Source organism: Nomascus leucogenys, chromosome 4 (genome assembly GCF_006542625.1).
Source record: "Nomascus leucogenys isolate Asia chromosome 4, Asia_NLE_v1, whole genome shotgun sequence".
NCBI lineage: Eukaryota > Metazoa > Chordata > Mammalia > Primates > Hylobatidae > Nomascus > Nomascus leucogenys.
The window spans coordinates 53,602,516-53,622,978 of record NC_044384.1 but is presented as its reverse complement, the minus strand read 5'-3'; the positions used below and the strand labels follow the sequence as shown (position 1 = coordinate 53,622,978).

At 41.5% G+C, this 20,463-nt stretch overlaps 1 protein-coding gene across 4 annotated transcripts in view; it reads left to right on the top strand.

Moving 5' to 3' along the window:
* Positions 1 to 9,937, top strand: part of PSMA8 (proteasome 20S subunit alpha 8) — a 57,301-nt gene extending 47,364 nt beyond the window's left edge. For 3 of the 4 annotated variants that reach the window (XM_003261985.4, XM_004087735.3, XM_030810103.1), the window contains exons 5-7: positions 417 to 536; positions 654 to 716; positions 9,432 to 9,524. In XM_003261985.4, coding sequence (XP_003262033.1) covers positions 417 to 536; positions 654 to 716; positions 9,432 to 9,524 — 276 coding nt within the window. Of the gene's footprint in view, positions 1 to 416; positions 537 to 653; positions 717 to 9,431 lie in introns of all 4 variants that reach the window. The other variant, XM_003261984.2, reaches the window with a different exon arrangement.
* Positions 9,938 to 20,463: the final 10,526 nt, after the last annotated feature.

Below are 20,463 nucleotides of genomic sequence, written 5' to 3'. Positions count from 1 at the left end.
AACAGCCTGGGCAACATAGCAAGACTACCAAAACAATAAGCAGCTGAGTGTGGTGATGCATACCTGTAGTCCCAGCTACTCAGGAGGTTCAGGTGGGAAAATCACTTAAGCCCAGAAGATCAAAGCTGCAGTGAGCTATAAATGTACCACTACTGCACTCCAGCCTGGGCAACAGAGTGAGATCCCATCACTAAAACTAACAAAAAAAGGAAAATAAAAACCATGCCACCATTACAGACTATTCTGATAGTAACCAAATGAGCTACTGAAATGTTTGCTATGTTTTCAAATCTGTAATTTTCATTTGGTAATTTTATTAAGTTATACTGGAGTAAACTCCAAACCTCTAAACTTTACTTAATAACCATAAATTCATTCCTACTGCAATGATATTAATAAGTTAACTTTTTTTCAAGGCAAATGCAATAGGCCGAAGTGCTAAAACTGTTCGAGAATTTCTAGAAAAGAATTACACAGAAGATGCCATAGCAAGTGACAGTGAAGCTATCAAGTTAGCAATAAAAGCTTTGCTAGAAGTAAGTGATCTAATAAAGCATATTTAGGAAATCATGAGTTTTTTTTCTCATCCATTTTTGTTTATTAAACACAAAATTTGCTGAAATAATGCTAATGGCATACTTGTTCTACATTAGGTTGTCCAGTCTGGTGGAAAAAACATTGAACTTGCTATAATAAGAAGAAATCAACCTTTGAAGGTAAGTCGTTAACCAAAGAGGAAAAAGTATCTGTAGTATAAAGTATTTTGACAAAAGTTAAAAGGTTGTTGGCCTCTAGACTTCCGATATAATGTTATCCTTCATTAATGTCAAATAACCTCCACTCATTTCTGACTGTCTACCGGTTTTTTGTTTTTTTTTTAAATAGAGACAGCGTTTCGCCACATTGCCCCGGCTGGTCTCTAACTCCTAGAATCAAGCGATCAGCCCGCCTTGGCCTCCAGTGCTGGGATTACAAGTGTGAGCCACCGTACTCACCCTGTCTACTGATTTTTATGTATTTCCATTACTTTACATTTGAAAATGCCTTGAGCGTCTTGTGGGACTTAAACTTTAATATCTAGCATGATAACCTTTCCATATTTCTTTGTGCCAAGTCTCATGTTATTATATGTATAACGTCTGTCAGCCATTATGGGTTAAAACTGCTGGACTATAAAATAAAATGTTCAGGATATTGTGATAGAGGACCCACTGGCTAAAGAGCATTTGAAATGTAGTTAACTATTGTTCATTAGGTAGAACCAACTGTACAATATAGTTTGCCAGCTAGCTCTCTTTAGCTGAGATTGTAAAAAAGCACTCAAAATTTGGGAAACTATATTAGAAATATACTTAAAGGATTGTTTTATACTCAAACATGGCAGTGTATGCCTGTAATCCCAGCTACTCGGGAGACTGAGGTGGGAGGATCACTTGAGGTCAGGAGTTCAAGACCAGCCTTGGCAAAGTAACAAGACCCCCATCTCTATGAAAAAAAAATTAAAAATTAAATTAAAAAAAAAAAAGGATTGTTGCCAGATGCAGTGACTCACACCTGTAATCCCAGCACTTTGGGATGCTGAGGCAGATGGATCACTTGAGGTCAGGAGTTCAAGACTAGCCTGGCCAACATAGTGAAACCCCGTGTCTACTAAAAATACAAAAAAAAAAAATAGCTGGGCGTGGTGGCAGACGCCTGCGATCCCAGCTGCTTGGGAGGCTGAGGCAGGAGAATCACTTCAACCCAGGAGGTGGAAGTTGCAGTGAGCTGAGATTATGCCAGTGATCTGGGCAACAGACCAAGGCTCCATCTCAAAAAAAATTTTTTTGAAGATTGTTTTACATGTATCTTTTCTTTGGTTTTAAGGAAAATATTTCAAGTAGTGTTAAAATTAGTGCCATCTGGAGCAGTGGGGATTTTTTGTTTGTTTGTTTGTTTCTGTTTTTGTTTTTGTCATCATGGTTGCTTTGACATCAATTTCCTACCCTTTATTATTCAACTAACAGATGGGATATGAGGATAAGACAGCAGCAAAGTTTCAATAAATAAGAGAAATGGGGACAAGACGGTGGAGCATGCCCCTGCAGAGCCCCACATAAATCATAGAGTGCTGAGCACACAGTGTGGAAATGGGTATTATCCAGGTTTTTGTCACCCCTGCTGCTAAGAGCCCAGGGACAGATGCAGCAACACCATAGGGGCACAAAAACCACTGAGGCCAGAGTTTGCCTCTTCTGCTCCATAATATACCTACGCGTATACACATAGACATACATACACACACACACAGAGTTATACACATACTTTTGCTTATGAGTGATAGAATGGTATGCTTACTGACAGCAGTGTTATACTGTCTTCCACATGATACTTTAGGATAGGCTATGTAGGGAATAGAACACATGCTTTGGAGTTGGTAGACTAGGATTAAGTTCTAGCAGATACATTTGTTTAACAATATGACCTTGAGCAAATTGCTCTCATCTTCAGCTTTCAGTTTTCTTCCATATAAAATGAGTCTAACGATAACTTCATCAAAGGGCTGTTGTGATAAGTAAATGAAATGGTGTGAGATGGTAGTATCCTTTTATAGTAAGTGCTCATTAAATGGTGTTTTACAGATTGCAGGTTTGTGGCAACCCTGTGTTGAGCAAGTCCGTCAATTCCATTTGTCCAACAGCATGTGCTTACTTTTGTGTCTCTGTCACATTTTTGATAATTCTCAGAATATTTCAGACTTTTTCATTATTATTATTATTATATATGTAATATAGTAACAATGTAATTATTATATAATGGTGATCTGTGATCAATGATCTTTGATATTACTGTGCTAATTGTTTTAGAGTGCCATGAACTGCATCCATGTAAAACAGTGAGTGAACTTAATCAATAAATGTTGCATGTGTTCTGACTGCTCCACTGACCAGCCATTTACCTGTGTCTCTCCCTCTCCTCAGGCCTCCTATTGCCTGAGGCATAACAATATCGAAAATAGGCCCATTAATAACCTGATAAGGGCCTCTAAGTGTTCAAGTGAAAGGAAGAGTCACATGTCTGTCACATGAGTTTTAAATAAAAAAACTAGAATTGTTAAGCTTAGTGAGGAAGGCATGTCGAAAGCCAAGACAGGTGGAAAGCTAGGCCTCTTGTGCAAGTTATTCAAATTGTGAATGCAAAGGAAAACTACTTAAGAAAATTAAAAGTACTTAAAGAAATTTAAAGTGCTACTACAAGTGACACATGAATGATAAGAAACTGAAACAGCCAGGCCAGGCACAGTGGCACGCACCTGGCCAACATGGCAAAACCTGTCTCTACTAAAAATACAAAATTTAGCCACGTGTGGTGGCACGCACCTGTAATCCCAGCTACTCGGCAGGCTGAGGCAGGAGAATCGCTTGAACCTGAGAGGCGGAGGTTGCAGTGAGCTGAGATGGCACCACTGCACTCCAGCCTGGGCAACAGAGTGAGACGCCATCTAAAAAAAAAAGTCTTGTTACTGATAGGGAGGTTTTAGTGGCCTGGCTGGAAGATAAAACCAGCCACAACATTCCTCTAAGCCAAAGCCTAATCCAGAGCAAAGTCCTAACTTTCTTCAATGCTGTGAAGGCTGAGAGGGGTGAGGAAGCTGCAGAAGAAAAGGTTGGAGCTAACAGAGGTTGGTTCATGAGGTTTAAGGAAAGAAGCCACCTTTATAACATAAAGGTGCAAGGTGAAGCAGCAAGTACTGATGGAGAAGCTGCAGCAAGTTATCCAGAAGATCTAGCTAAGACATTTATCTTCAGTGAAGGTGGTTATACTAAACAACAGATTTTCAATGTAGATGAAACAGCTTTCTGCTGGAAGAAGACACCATCTAAAATTTTCATAGCTAGAGATAGGAGAAATCACTTCACTGCCTGGCTTCAAGGGACAGACTGTCTTGTTAGGGGATAATGCAGCTGGTAACTTTAAGTAGAAGCCAGTGCTCATTTACAATCAATGGATGACAGCACATCTATTTATAGCATAGTATACTGAATATTTTAAGCCCACTATTGAGACCTAACACTCAAAAAAAGAAGATTTCTTTCAAAATGTTACTGCTCATTCACAGTCCACCTAGTCACCCAGTAGCTCTGATGGACATGTACAAGGAAATTAATGTTTTCATGCTTGCTAACCATCCTTTCTGCAGCACGTGCATCAAGGAGTAATTTTGACTTTCAAGTCTTATTATTCAAGAAATATGGCCAGGCATAGTGGCTCACACCTATAATCTCAACACTTTGGAAGGCCAAGGCAGAAGAACTGCTAGAGGCTAGAAGTTTGAGATCAGCCTGGGCAACATCGTTAGACTGTGTCTCTACCAACATTGGCTGGGTGCGGTAGCTCATGCCTGTAATCCCAGCACTTTGGGAGGCTGGAGGTGGGTGGATCACTTGAGATCAGGAGTTCAAGACCAGCCTGGCCAACATGGTGAAACCCCGTCTCTACCACAAATACAAAAATTAGCTGGGTGTGGTGGGGGCAATCTGTAATCCCAGCTACTCAGGAGGCTGAGGCAGGAGAATTGCTTGAACCCAGGAGGTGGAGGTTGCAGTGAGCCAAGATCATGCCACTGCACTCCAGCCGGGGCAACAGAGTGAGACTCCGTCTCAAAAAAACAAACAAAAAGCCCAGGCGTGGTGGCTCATGCTTGTAATCCCAGCACTTTGGGAGGCCAAGGTGGGTGGATTGCTTGAGGTCAGGAGTTCAAGACCAGCCTAATCAACATAGTGAAACCCTGTCTCTACTAAAAATACAAAAATTAGCTGGGCATGGTAGTGGGCACCTGTAATCCTGGCTACTCAGGAGGCTAAGGCAGGAGAATCGCTTGAACCCAGGAGGGAGAGGTTGCAGTGAGCCAAGATCGCCCCATTGCACTCCAGCCTGGGTGACAGAGCAAGACTCCGTCTAAAAAAAAAAAAAAACAACAAACAAACAAAAATATCAACATTAACAGGAGTTTAGAATAAGTTGATTACAACCCTTATGGATGACTTTCAGGAGTTCAAGACTTTAGTGGAGGAAGTCACTGCAGATGTGGTACAAATAGCAAGAGAACTAAAATTAGAAGTGGAGCCTGAATATGCAACTGAATTGCTGCAATCTCGTGATAAAACAGATGATGAGTTGCTTCTTAAAGATGAGAAAAGAATGTGGTTTCTTGGATGAAATCTACTCCTGGTTATGATGCTGTAAACATTGTTGAAATAACAACAAAAAATTTAGAGTGTTACATAAATTCAGTTGATAAAGCAGTAATAAGTTTCGAGAGGATTGACTCCAGTTTTGAAAAGTTCAGTTGTGAGTAAAATGCTATCAAACAGTATCTCATGCTACAGAGAAATCTTTTGTTAAAGGAAGAGTCTATCAGTGTGGCAAACTTCATTGTTGTCTTATTTTAAGAAATTCCCACAGCCACTTCAACCTTCAGCAACCACTACCCTGATGAGTCAGCTCCATCATCAAGACAAGACCCCACCAGCAAAAAGATTACTACTTGCTGGAGGCTTACGTGATTGTTGGCATTTTTTAGCAATAAAGTGTTTTCAAATTATTGACTTGTTGGTTTTTTTAGACATAATGCTATTGCACACTCAATAGACTACAGTATAGTGTAAACATAACTTTAATAGTCACCAAAACATTTATGTGACTGAATATTTGCCTTACTGCTGTGGTCCTGAACCAAATCCACAATTTTTCCAAGGTATGCCTATATGTGTATTCATAAACAGAGACAGAATATCAATGTGTAGTCCATTTTAGTCATTTATTCTGGCTTAAAGCAGCTGTGTCTTTTTACCTTAGATGAAAAATTTAAAAAGAATGTAAAGAATGTTATGTAAAGCTTGTCATTTTCTACAACTATAAACAAAAAGTTTACCTTTCACTGTAATCTTAGGCCACCAAAATATGAAGACAAGTGAGTTTGTCAGTAGTAATATTAAGCACTCTTTCTCCTTCCTCTATTCCTTCTCACTTGGTTTTTGAAGATCTATTAGAAGTTGTTTTTGGCCGGGCATGGTGGCTCACGCTTGTAATCTCAGCACTTTGGGAGGCCGAGGCAGGTGGATCACCTGAGGTCAGGAGTTCAAGACCAGCCTGACCAACATAGTGAAACCCCATCTCTACTAAAAATATAAAAAATTAGCAGGACATGGTGGCATTCACCTGTAATCCCAGCTACTCAGGAGGCTGAGGCAGGAGAATCACTTGAACTCAGGAAGCAAAGGTTGCAGTGTGTCATGATCGCGCCACTGCACTCCAGCCTGGGCGACAGCGAGGCTCTGTCTCAAAAAAAAAAAAAAAAAAAAAAAAAGAAGACATACAAATGGCAAACAGGCATATAAAAAGGTGCTTGGGCTGAGCTCTTGCTTGTAATCCCAGCACTTTGGGAGGCCAAGGCGGGAGGATCACTTGAGCCTAGGAGTTTCAGACCAGCCTGGACAACACAGTGAGACCTTGTCTCTACAAATATAATAATTTAAAAATTAGCCTAGTGTGGTGGCGTGATCCTGTGGTCCCAGCTGCTTGGGAAGCTGAGGTGGGAGGATCACTTGAACCTGGGAGGTCGAGGCTGCAGTGAGCCATGATTGTGCCACTGTACTCCATCCTGGGCAACAGAGCAAGACCCCCATCTCCAAAAAAAAAAGTGATCAACATCATTGATCATCAGAGAAATACAAATCAAAACTACAATAAAATATCATCTCAACCCAGTTAAAATGGCTTATATCTAATAGACAAGCTACAGCAAATGCTGGCGAGGATATGGAGAAAAGGGAACCCTCATACACTGTTGGTGGGAATGTAAATTAGTACAACCACTATGAAGAATAGTTTGGAGATTCCTCAAAAAACATAAAATAAAAGTACATATGGTCCAGCAATCCCACTACTGGGTGTATACCCAAAAGAAAGGAAATCAGTATATTGAAGAAATAGCTGCACTCCCATGTTAATTGCAGAACTGTTGACAATAGCCAAGATTTGGAAGCAACCTTAGGGTCCATCAACAGATGAATGTATGAAGACAATGTGATACTTACACACAATGAAGTACTGTTCTGCCACACACAAAAAAAATGAGATATTGTCATTTGCGATAACATGGATGGAACTGGAGATCATTATGTTAAATAAGGCAGGCACGGAAAGACAGACATTGCATGTTTTCACTCATTTGTGGAATCTAAAAATCAAAACAGTTGAACTCATGGAGATACAGAGTAGAAGGATGGTTACTAGAGGCTGGGAAGGGTAGTGGGGGGCAGGGGCAGGTGGGGATGGTTAATAGGTACAAAAAAATAGAATTTATCAGGCCTAGTATTTGATAGCACAACAGGGTAATTATAGTCAATAACAATTTAATCGTACATTTTAAGATAACTAAAAGAGTATAATTGGATTGTTTGTAACACAAAGGATAAATGCTTGAGGGGATGGATACCCCATTCTCCATGATGTGGTTATTATGCATCACATGCCTGTATCAAAATATCTCATGTACCCCATAATATATATACCTACTATGTACTCACAAAAATTAAAAATAATTTTTTGAAAAGGCTTCTTCAGGCTGGGCGCAGTGGCTCATGCCTGTAATCCCAGCACTTTGGGAGGCCGAGACAGGCAAATTGATTTAGCCCAGGAGTTTGAGACCAGCCTGGGCAACATGGCGAAACCCCGTCTCTACAAAAAATACAAAAGTTAGCTGGGCATGGTGGTTCATACCTGTAGCCCCAGCTACTCCTGTTGCTGAGGCGGTAGGATGGCTTGAGCCCAGGAGGCAGAGGTTGCAGTGAGCTGTGATCATGCCGCTCTGCTTCAGCTCTAGGCAGCAGAGCAAAACCCTGTCTCAAAAAGGAAAAATAAAATGAAAGACACTTTTTCAAAGGAGGAAATTATTTCTTCCCCAAGTAATACCACATCACTTTATTCAGGTTTGTATTATAATGATCTATTTATATGCCAGTTTTTTCCACTAAACTGTGGACTCCTTAATAGCAGGTAAGAATTATATTCTTCCACTTTCAGAGTCCATGGAACTCCCAGTAATTGCTTGATGGGTAAATTCATTTCATAAAACGTTCAAATAATATATTTTATGTAGATTATTGACAAATACAGATTTTATGACACACATCTTTATAGGTGAAATGGAAAGAGTTCTGGAGTTGAAATAAGAATCAGAGACCTAATCTTTAATCCTTCTTTAATCTTTGGCCAAATATAATTTAGCTTTGTGAATCTACGTTTTCTTATATGTAAATTCTAGTGTTGGACTAATTGCTAAAATCCTTTACATCTCTAACATCTTTGAAAATTTGCCTTTCCATAAAGTTGATCATTCATTTATCAATTTAATAGATACCTCTTTTCGGTATTAAGATCATTACATTTAGATTTTTGTATATAAATTTATTAACAGCCGGACGCGGTGGCTCACGCCTGTAATCCCAGCACTTTGGGAGGCTGAGGCGGGCGGATCACGAGGTCAGGAGATCGAGACCATCCTGGCTAACACAGTAAAACCCCGTCTCTACTAAAAATACAAAAAATTAGCTGGGCGAGATGGCAGGCGCCTGTAGTCCCAGCTACTCGGGAGGCTGGGGCAGGAGAATGGCGTGAACCCCGGGGGGCGGAGCCTGCAGTGAGCTGAGATCGCGCCACTGCACTCCAGCCTGGGCGACAGCGAGACTCTGTCTCAAAAAAAAAAAAAAAAAAAAAAAGAAAATGGCAGCCTGGTCTTGAACCCCTGACCTCAAGTGATCCACCCACCTCGGCCTCCCAAAGTGCTGGGATTACAGGCGTGAGTCACCAGGTTTGGCCAATAATTGCTGTCTTATAGCCTCAAGCATGTAACCTTGGATCTACTTGTGAACAGTACAACAGAAAATCAAACTACACTGCAAATTCTTAGAAAAATAAAACCTTTTTTGCTTTCTACTTAGACATAAAGTAGCATAAATTATCTTTTCCCATCTCATTTCGCTATTCTATAAACCTGATCAAATTATTAAACCCTATCAGGGAATCACACAGTAGGGTGCAGTTGGGAGAGTTAAATAATGAGTCTTTGTTCATGAATAAAATTAAGCCTCCCATTAAAATGTTTTTGGAGTTATATGCACATATAGGATATATAATGCAATATCACCTTTTGCCCTGCTTTCTTGTTTAGCACAGTGATAGTAGAAATGTCAGAGATCTGGTTTTGCCCATAATTGCTATTGCTCTTAGACCTCTTGAAAGGCTTCATTGTATATCTGAAGTTACAAAATATAAAGTTATTGATAGAAAGTATAAATTTATTAAATATTGGAATTCTTCATATTGTAAATATTTGGATATTATTTGTATAACTGACATTTGATCTTCAAATTTTTTTCTCTTTTCAGATGTTTGGTGCAAAAGAAGTTGAATCATATGTAACTGAAATAGAAAAGGAAAAGGAAGAAGCAGAGAAGAAAAAATCAAAGAAATCTGTCTAATTCCTAGGGTGACCACTGGGAGGTCTTAATGTTTTGTTTTATTGTACTGCCTGAGGTTGTTTAGTGAAATTTTAGAGGAAAACAGTTATTTTGCAGCATTACATGTAGTACTTGTGTGATGTTTTGAGAATGCCAGATCTGTGGCTGTCTTCATTCTATTGTATAGTCAAACATAGGTTTATGTGAAGATTTTCCTTGAAAGGGGATTTCAGTAATTGTTGAGAGCAGTCATAATTCCACATAAACCTGAGACTCTATAATTTGTCCAGTGTCTTACTTATCTTCATATATGCAAATATAATTTAAAAAAATTTTTTAATTAAAAAATTTTAATAATTTGGTGATGTTTGAGTATTGACTGTCAGTTAAGGACATAGCTATTCCAAATAAACTAAATATAATATTGAGTTGCATTTCTCAAAGAATGACAAAAGCATCCTTATACTGATGAGTTCTTAAAGTTTTGTCAGAGCCTTCTTCATTTTACAATATTTCATTATTTTTATTTTACCTTTTTCATTTTACAAGTTGCAATATATTGTTTTGTTCATGGAACAAATATAGGCTGAATTCAAACGTGCAATTAAAGCATGGGAAGAACTTCTAAGGGCATCTTAACAGGATGCTACATGAAAATAAGGAAAGAAATTAATACATATAACTTTTAGTTTAGATTTTTATTTTATCTCAAGTATGTCCAGTGTGTTCGGTTTGTTACATATCCCATGAAATATCGGAGTGTGTATTTTATGATTGGTATTATGGTAGGCTTATTGGGGGAACAAGAAAAATATAAAAAGTGATCTCTGCCCACGGAAAGGATTTAATCTAAATGGTCCACAAGAGGAATGTGCTTAATTCCCATAGCGAGTTTATATTTTTGAAAATAAAGGCTAGTAAATATTCTTTCTGTTGTTTTAATTAATCATTTATTTATTTCAGAGATGAGGTCTCACTATGTTGCCCAGGCTGGTCTCAAACTCCTGGCTTCAAGCAATCCTCCCACCTCCACCACCCAAAGTGCTAGGATTACAGGCTGAGCCACTGCACCTGGTCTTAATGTTCTTTTTTGAAAACGAGGGGAGAGGTTAAGATTTTGCAGAGGAATGAACATAGTAGGGGAAGGCCAGACGTGGTGGCTCATGCCTGTAATCCCAGCACTTTGGGAGGCTGACGTGGGCGGATCACTTGAGGCCAGGAGTTCGGAGCCAGACTGGCCAACATGGCGAAACCCCGGGTGGGGTGGGGTTGGTTTTGGGATGAAACTGTTCCACCTCAGATCATCAGGCATTCGATTCTCATAAGGAGCCCACAATCCCTCGCATGTGCAGTTCACAGCAGCGTTCACACTCCGATGAGAATCTTTTTTTTTTTTTGAGACGAGTCTCACTCTGTCACCCAGGCTGGAGTGCAGTGGCACGATCTCGGCTCCCTGCAACCTCCGCCTCTCAGGTTCAAGTGATTCTCCTGCCTCAGCCTCTCAAGCAGCTGGAACTACAGGCATGTGCTATCACGACCAGCTAATTTTTGTATTTTTAGTAAAGTCGGGGTTTCGCCATGTTGGCCAGGCTGGTCTTGAACTCCTGGCCTCAGGTGACCACCCGCCTCGGCCTCCCAAAGTGCTGGGATTACAGGCGTGAGCCACCGTGCCCGGTCTCCTATGAGAATTGTTACTGCCGCCGCTGATCTCACAGGAGACAGAGCTCGGGTGGTAATGCTCCCTCCCCCCACCCCTCTACTCACCTCCTCCTGTGCAGCCGGGTTCCTAACAGGCCACAAACCGGTACTGATCAACGGCCCTGGGGTTGGGGACCCCCGATCTAAGGGATATGGTTGTAATTCCATCCCTTATTTTTTTATTTGACAAGTACTCATACAATACCACAGTCACTGCATGCCAGACACTGTTTAGATTTCTTTGCAAATATTAACATTTAATTGTGTTAACAACTCTGAGACAAGTTTTATAATTTATGCCGATGGTGCTGATGCTTATAGTGCTTTGCCACCACAAGTGTCCATCAGAATGGAAACATTTCTCATTGCTCACCAATCCCTCCCTCACAAGGATATATCATGAGAGGCAAGAGGTTTTTTTGAATCTCACTAGCTTTATTACTGCTGTGACTCAGTTCTTAGTTATCAGAGTCTAATTGGTTTTAGCTCAACTGATTTATTCTACTTTAGAAATCATAGCATTATTTTGGTCAGGTTTCACTGATCCATACAAAACGATTTTCTATTTAATGTGAAGTTCTTTCGTTTGGTTTTTTTGTTTGTTTGTCTTTAGATGAGGCCTCTGTCACCCAGGCTCGAGTAATGATGCCACCTTGGCTCACTGCAACTTCTGCCTCCCAGGTTCAAGCAATCCTCCCACCTCAGGCTCCCGAGTAGCTGGGACTACAGGTGCTCGACACCACACCCTGTTAATTTTTTGTATTTTTTAGTAGAGACAGGATTTTACCATGTTGCACAGGCTGGACTCGAACTCCTGAAGTCAAGAGATACACCCAGCTGGGCCTCCCAAAGTGCTGGGATTACAGGCATGAGCCACTGTGACCAGCCCTAATGTGAAGTTTGAACCAAAAAACAATTCAAACGTTATTGCTATTTAAAATGTTACTTTGGCTGGGCATGGTGGCTCATGCCTATAATCCCAGCATTTTGGGAGGCCAAGGTGGGTGGATCACCTGATGTCAGGAGTTCGCAACCAGCCTGACAAACATAGTGAAACCCTGTCTCTACTAAAAATACAAAAAAAAAAAAAAAAAAAAAATTAGCCTTGGCCGGGTGCAGTGGTTCATGCCTGTAATCTCAGCACTTTGGGAGGCCGAGACGGGCAGATCACCTGAGGTCAGGAGTTCGAGACCAGCCTGACCAACATGGAGAAATCCCGTCTCTACTGTCTCAACTACAAATACAAAATTAGCTGGGCGTAGTGGCACATGCCTGTAATCCCAGCTACTAGGGAGGGTGAGGCAGGAGAATCGCTTGAACCTGGGAGGCGCAGGTTGCAGTGAGCCAAGTTCGTGCCATTGCACTCCAGCCTGGGCAAGAAGAGTGAAACTCTGTCTCAAAAAAAAAAAAAAAAGCCGGACCTGGTGGTGCATGCCTGTAATCCCAGCTACTCAGGAGGCTGAGGCAGGAGAATCACTTGAACCTAGGAGGCAGAGGTTGCAGTGAGCTGAGATTGCACCACTGCACTCCAGTCTGGGCAACAAGAGAGAAACTCCATCTCAAAAAAAAAAAAAAAAAAAAAAGTTACTTTTACTGGCCGGGCCAAGTGGCTCACGCCTATAATCCCAGCACTTTGGGAGGCCGAGGTGGGTGGATCACTTGAGGTCAGGAGTTCAAGACCAGCCGGACCAACATGGTGAAATCTCATCTCTACTAAAAATACAAAAAAATCAGCCAGGTATGGTGGTGCATGCCTGTAGTCCCAGCTACTCAGGAAGCTGAGGCAGGAGGATTGCTTGAACACAGGAGGCGGAGGTTGTAATGAACCGAGATTGGGCCACTGCACTACAGCCTGGGTGACAAAAAAAAATAAAATAAAATAAGACGGGGTGCAGTGGCTCACACCTGTAGTCCAGCACTTTGGGAGGCTGAGATGGGTGGATCATCTGAGGTCAGGAGTTCAAGACCAGCCTGGCCAACATGGCGAAACCCCATCTATACTAAAAATTTAAAAAATTAGCTGGGCATGGAGGTGGGTGCCTGTAATCCCAGCTACTCGGGAGGCTGAGGCAGGATAATCGCTTGAACCCGGGAGGCAGAGGTTGCAGTGAGCCAAGATCGCGCCACTGCACTCCAGCCTGTGCGACAGAGTGAGACTCTGTCTCAAAAACAAATTAATTAATTAAAAGAAATGTTACTTTTATTGAGAGAAAAAAAAACCCAATATTCAAGTGCTTTATGTTTTTTCTCGTGTCGCCATGGTGAGATGATCACAAATACTTGGTTTTAGGAATTACCTAAACAACTTATCTTTCCAGCATTAGATTATGGTTAAGTAGGTAGACAGAAAAATCTGTCACTATAGGTATGGAAATGCTGAATAACATCTAACAAATATGCTTTTAAATGTATAGGTAAGGGCCGGGCGCGGTGGCTCACGCTTGTAATCCCAGCACTTTGGGAGGCCGAGGCGGGCGGATCACAAGGTCAGGAGATCGAGACCACGGTGAAACCCCGTCTCTACTGAAAATACAAAAAAATTAGCCGGGCGTGGTGGCGGGCGCCTGTAGTCCCAGCTACTCGGAGAGGCTGAGGCAGGAGAGTGGCGTGAACCCGGGAGGCAGAGCTTGCAGTGAGCCGAGATTGCGCCACTGCACTCCAGCCTGGGCGACATGAGCGAGACTCCGTCTCAAAAATAAATAAATAAATAAATAAATGCATAGGTAAGGCCAGGTGCAGTGGCTCACGCCTGTAATCCCAGCACTTTGGGAGGCCAAGGCAAGAGGATCGCCTGAGGCCAGGAGTTTGAGACCAGACTGGGCAACATGGTGAGACTCCCATCTGCACAAAAAATTTAAAAATTAGCTGGGTGTGGTGGTGTGCATCTGTAGCTCCAGCTACTTGAGAGGCTGAGACAGGAGGATCACTTGAGCCCAGGAAGTGGCTGCAGTGAGACATGATCCTACCACTGTACTCTAGTTCTGGCAACAGAGCGAGCCCCTGTCTCAAAAAAATTGTAAATACATACAGATGTACATACATATATATGTACATAGGTAAACTCACAAGAAGGGATGGGGAATCAGGGACTGAAAACAGAAAGATGAAAATCAGAGAAGGCATCTGAGCAGATGCTGGTGCTGCTGTGGATACAGTTGTGTTGGCACAGGGAATAGCATAATAGAGACTAGAAACACCCAGACGCTTACTGGATACTTGGTTTATGGCAGTTAGCATTTCATCAGTGGGCAAAGGATAAGCTCTTCAATAAACAATGATAGGACGACTGGTTATTCATCTGAAAAGAAAGAAAATTGAACCTCTGGCTGGGTGCAGTGGCTCATGCCTATAATCCCAGCACTTTAGGAGGCCTAGGCGGGTGGATCACCTGAGGTCAGGAGTTCGAGACCAGCCTGGCCAACATGGCGAAACCCCATCTCTACTAAAACTACAAAAATTAGCTGGGCTTGGTGGCAGGTGCCTGTAATCCCAGCTACTCGGGAGGCTGAGGCAGGGGAATCGCTTGAACCTGGGAGGCGGAGGTTGCAGTGAGCCTAGATGGCGCCACTGCACTCCAGCCTGGGCGACAGAGTGAGACTCTGTCTCAAAAAAAAAAAAAAAGAAAAAAGAAAAGAAAAGGGCCGGGCGTGGTGGCTCATGCCTGTAATCCCAGCACTTTGGGAGGCCGAGGCAGGCGGATCACGAGGTCAGGAGATCGAGACCATCCTGGCTAACACGGTGAAACCCCATCTCTACTAAAAATGCAAAAAATTTAGCCAGGCATGGTGGCAGGCGCCTGTAGTACCAGCTACTCAGGAGGCTGAGGCAGGAGAATTGCTTGAACCCTGGAGGCGGAGCTTGCAGTGAGCCAAGATCGCGCCACTGCACACCAGCCTGGGCAACACAGCGAGACTCCGTCTCAAAAAAAAAAAATTAACCTGTACTTAATACTATTTTAAAAAATCAATTTCAGGTGGATTAAAAACCTAAATATAAAAAATAAAACTTTAAAACTTTAGAAGACAATATAGAAAAATATCTTTAAGATCCTGGAGGTAAGGACAGATTGTCTAAACAAGATGAAAAGTGTCAATACTTAAGGAAAAGATTGATAATTTAACTACCTGAAAATTAATGTAAATTTTTCTACATCAAAAGAGACCATAACGCAAGTGAAAAGACAGGCTACAAATAGGAGATGTTTGTAATACACATAAATGATAAAAGATGTGTGTCTGGAATTTATAAAGAGCTGTTGATTGAAAGGAATACACTGTACAACAGAAAAATGAATCATGCATGTAAACAGTTCACCTCTAACAGTTCAAACATTATTCCTATTTAAAATGTTACTTTTACTTGTTTTACTAAGAGAAAAATCCCCAATACTCAAGTACTTTATGTTTTTTCTCTCTCATATCCCCAAGGTGAGATGATCACAAATATTCGGTTTTAGGAATTACCTTAACAACTCATCTTTCCAGCATTAGATTATGGTTAAGTATGTAGAAAAAACTTTCACTACAGGTATAGAAATGCTGGATAAGATCTAACAAATATCCTTTTAAATGCATAGGTAAAGGCCAGGTGCAGTGGCTCACACCTGTAATCCCGGCATGTTTGGAGGCCAAGGCAGGAGAAGAAAAAACCTAAATGATTTTCTCTTATAAGGATCCTATTAAATATTAAATGATGTTCTACCAGACTAATAAAGGAAATGTATATTTATACCTATGGTGAGATACTCTTTTACAGCCATCAGACTGACAAAAATTAAAACGACTGTATAAAGTGTGAGCATGTGGAGCCAAAAGAACTATTATCTACTGCTGTTAGAATTGTAGACTAGACAACTGCTTTGGGCAGCATGTGAGTGATACCTAGCAAAGTCAAAGAGGTATGTGCCTTTTAGCTAGCAATCTGGCTCCCAGATATGTAAGCCTACAGAAATTTGCAACAGTTAATACAAAAGACTCCTTGTGATCCCCAAATATGCGGGAATTTTCTCATCACCAGCAATCAAGCAATCAATTCTGCAGCAAACATCAGTTAGGCATCCTCCAATTCCATTCCTACACTATCTACCTGGAAACAATGTCAGATCCCACAGGTTGAGGGCTCAATCCCCAAGACTGCCCCCCACCCCATTCAGATACTAGTTGCAAATCCAGGCCTCCATAACTTCTGACCAACCGGTCGTTTGTGGTTCCTGCAGCCCTCTCTTTGGGTTCCATTAATTTGCTAGAGTGGCTCACAGAACTCAGGAAAACATTTCCTTACATTTACTGATTTGTTACTAAGTATATTTTAAGTATATGTAAGTATATTTTAAAGGATAAATAACCAGATGAAGAGATACATAAGATGAGGGCTGGGTACAGTGACTCACAGCTGTAATCCCAGCACTTTGGGAGGCTGAGGCAGTCAGACCACTTGAAGTCAGGAGTTCATGACCAGTCTGGGCAACATAGAGAAACCCCTGTCTCTACTGAAAATACAAAAAATTAACTGGGTGTGGTAGCACACACTTGTAATCCCAGCTATTCAGGATGCTGAGGCACAACAATCGCCTGAACCCAGGAGGCTGAGGCTGCAGTAAGCTGAGATCACACCACTGCACTCCAATCTGGGCGACAGAGCAAAACTGTCTCAAAAAAAAAAAAAGGCCAGGTGCAGGGGCTCACTCCTGTAATTTCAACACTTTAGGAGGCTGAGGCAGGCGGATTACCTGAGGTCAGGAGTTTGAGACCAGTCTGACCAACATGGTAAAACCATGTCTCTACTAAGAATACAAAAATTAGCTGGGTGTGGTGGCGGGCACCTGTAATCTCAGCTACTCGGGAGGCTGAGGCAGAAGAATCGCTTGAACCTGGCAGTGAGCCGAGATCACGCCATTGATTGCACTCCCTCTGGGTGACAAAGTGAGACTCTATCTCAAGAAAAAAAAAAAGAGAGAGAGAGACACATAGGATGAGGTCTGGGGGAAGGGGCGTGTACCATCTAGGAACCTCCATGTGTTCAGCTACCCAGAAGCTCTCCAAACCCTGCTATTTTGGGTTTTTATGGAGGCTTCATTACATAGGCATGATTGATTAAACGACTGGCCATTCGTGATCAATTTAATCTTCAGCCTCCTCCCCTTCCTGGAGGTCATGTGGTAGGTCAGAAAGTCCCAATCCTCTAATCCTGCCTAGGTCTTTCCGGTGACCAGCTCCAATTCTGAAGCTGCCTAAGAGCTACTAGCCATCAGTTAATCATTAGCATACAAAAAGATATCACTGTGGAGATTCCAAAGATTTTAGGAGTTGTATGCCAGAAAAGGAGATGAAGACCAAATATTTGACAATAAAACAGGAGGCATTCAGACACATAGCACCTACTTTAGAGGCTGAGGTGGGAGGATCACTTGAGCCCAAGAGATGAAGGCTGCAGTAAGCCAAGATCTCACTACTACACTACAGCCCAGGTGACAGAATGAGACCTCTGTCTCAAAAATAAAAATAAAAAAATCCCAATATAGCTTTGCTTTTCATTTTTCTTACTATAGGTGATGTTCAGCATCTTTATGTTTGTGTGAAAGCCTTTGAATTCTCCTTCTGTTAGTGATTGATATCCTTTGTTTAATTTTCCTGTGAGTTTTTGGTCTTTTTTCTTATTGATTTGTAAGAGCTTCTTTTTTCTTTTCTTTTTTAAAAAATCCATTTCTTTGTAAGAGCTTTTTATTTATTTGGGAAATTACCCTTTTGCCTATGTATTAAGGTAATGCTAGGTACTCTAATAGATGAACCTACACAATGGAAGTTTATTTCTCAATATGAAATCCTACTGCTGGTAGAGAGAAATCCTCTGAGCCAAAATCTAGGAAATGATCTCCTTCTATTTTGTGGCTCTGCCATTTTCTTTCTTTTTCTTTTTTTTTTTTGAGGTGGATTCTCACTCTGTCACCCAGGCTGGAGTGCAGTGGCGTGATCTCAGCTCACTGCAACCCCTGCCTCCCGGGTTCAAGCAATTCTCCTGCCTCAGCCTCCTGAGTAGCTGGTACTACAGGCTCCCGCCACCATGCCTGGCTAATTTTTTGTATTTTTAGTAGAGACAGGGTTTCACTGTGTTAGCCAGGATGATCTCGATCTCGTGACTTCGTGATCTGCCTGTCTCGGCCTCCCAAAGTGCTGGGATTACAGGCATGAGCCATCGCGCCCGCCTGTGGCTCTGCCATTTTCAGACACTCAAGAGATTTCTGTGTCTATCTGCATTAAGCCACCAGATAGGGAAAGAGTTTGAAGGATCAATTGTGACTTAAAACAAACAAACAAACAAATAAAAACAACAACAACAATAGCCAGTTAATGAGAGAAGGGAACTTCCTCAACAGATAAAGGACATTTTTGGCAAGCCCAAAACTAACATCATACTCAATGGTGAAAAACTAAAAGCTTTTCCTATAAAATAAAGTATGCCTGCTTTTGCCACTTTTATTCGTCATAGTATATGATGAATAGTATGGTAAGTTCTAGCCAAAGTAATTAGGCAAGAAAAGAAATAAAAGACATCCCAATTGGAAAGTAGGAAGTAAAATTATTTGCAGATATTTGTTTATTAATTCTAGTACTAATAGACAAATTCAGCAAAGTGACAGGATACAAAATCAACATGCAAAAATTAGTTGCATTTCTATACATTAACGATGAGCAATCCAAAAAGGAAATTAAGAAAGCAATTGCTACTTTGGAGGCTGAGGCAGGAGAATCGCTTGAACCTGGGAGGCAGAGATTGCAGTCAGCCTAGATTGTGCCACTGCACTACAGCCTGGGTGACAGAGAAATTCTGTCAAAAAAAAAGCAATTCCATTTATAATAGCATAAAAAAATACTTAGGAATAAACTTAACCAAGGAAGCAAAAGACTTACCCACTGAAAAATACAAAACATTGCTGAAAGAAATTAAAGTAGCCACAAATAAATAGAAAGACATTCTGTGTTCATAGGTATTGAATCTGTAGATTCAATACTACCCCTATCAAAATCCCAATGATGTTTTTGCAAAAATCGAAAAATCCATTCTAATCTGAAAATTAAGAAAAAGTGCTGGCCTAGCGTGATGACTCATGCCTGTAATTCCAGCACTTTAGGAGGCCAAAGCAGGCAAATTGCTAAGCCTAGGAATTTGAGACCAGCCTGGGGAACATGGCAAAACCCTATCTCTACAAAAAATACAAAAATTAGCTGGGTGTGGTAAAGTGCACCTGTAGTCCCAGCTACTTGAGAAGCTGAGGTGGGAGGACGAGGTGGGAGGATCGCTTGAGCCCGGGGAGGTTGAGGCTGCAGTGAGTTGTGATTGCACCACTGCACTCCAGCCTGGACAACAGAGTGAGACCCTGTCTCAAATAAAAATTAAAAACAAATTTAGTGGCTGGGCATGTGACTCATGCCTGTAATCCTAGCAGTTTGGGAGGCCAAGGCAGGCGGATCACTTGAGGTCAGGAGTTCAAGACCAGCTGGCAACATGGCAAGACCCTGTCTCTACTAAAAATATAAAAATTAGCTGGGCATGGTGGCACATGCCTGTAATCCCACCTACTCAGGAGGCTGAGGCAGGAGAATCACCTGAATCCAGGAGGTGGAGGTTGCAGTGAGCCAAGATCATACCACTGCACTCTAGCCTGGGTTACAGAGTGAGACCCTATGTCAAAAAAAAAAAAAAAAAAAAGAAAGAAAGAAAAGAAAAAGTGCTAATGGTGGCTTCCTATTTCTCTGTAGAAGAAAGCTAACTTACATAATCTAAACTAGTGCTTTTTATACTTTAATGTATATACAAATGTCTGAGGATCTTGTTAAAAATGCAGATTCTGACTCTATAGACCTGGAGTGGAGCCCAATAGTCTTTTTTGTTAAACTCCTGGATGATACAAAGGATGCACTAGCATCACCTGCAAACTTACTAGATCTCATTAGCTAAGTATTTAGGATAAATCTACATGCAGCATGTACTTCGGCCTGTGTGATCTTGCCCACCCCTTTGACACACACACCTCTTTGTTTATCTCTTGCCGTTCCTCCTCTCCCTCCCTCAGCTGCAGCCACACTGGCCTCCCTGCTGTTCCCTGCTCCCTGAGGCATGCTCCTGCCCCAGGGCCTTGGCACTGTCTACTCTGCTTGGATCACTCTACCTCACCCCATACTGGCATGACTTTCTTTCACTTGTTGCACAAATACCACCTTATTAGACAGGATTTTTCTGACCACCATACTTAAGATAGACCTCG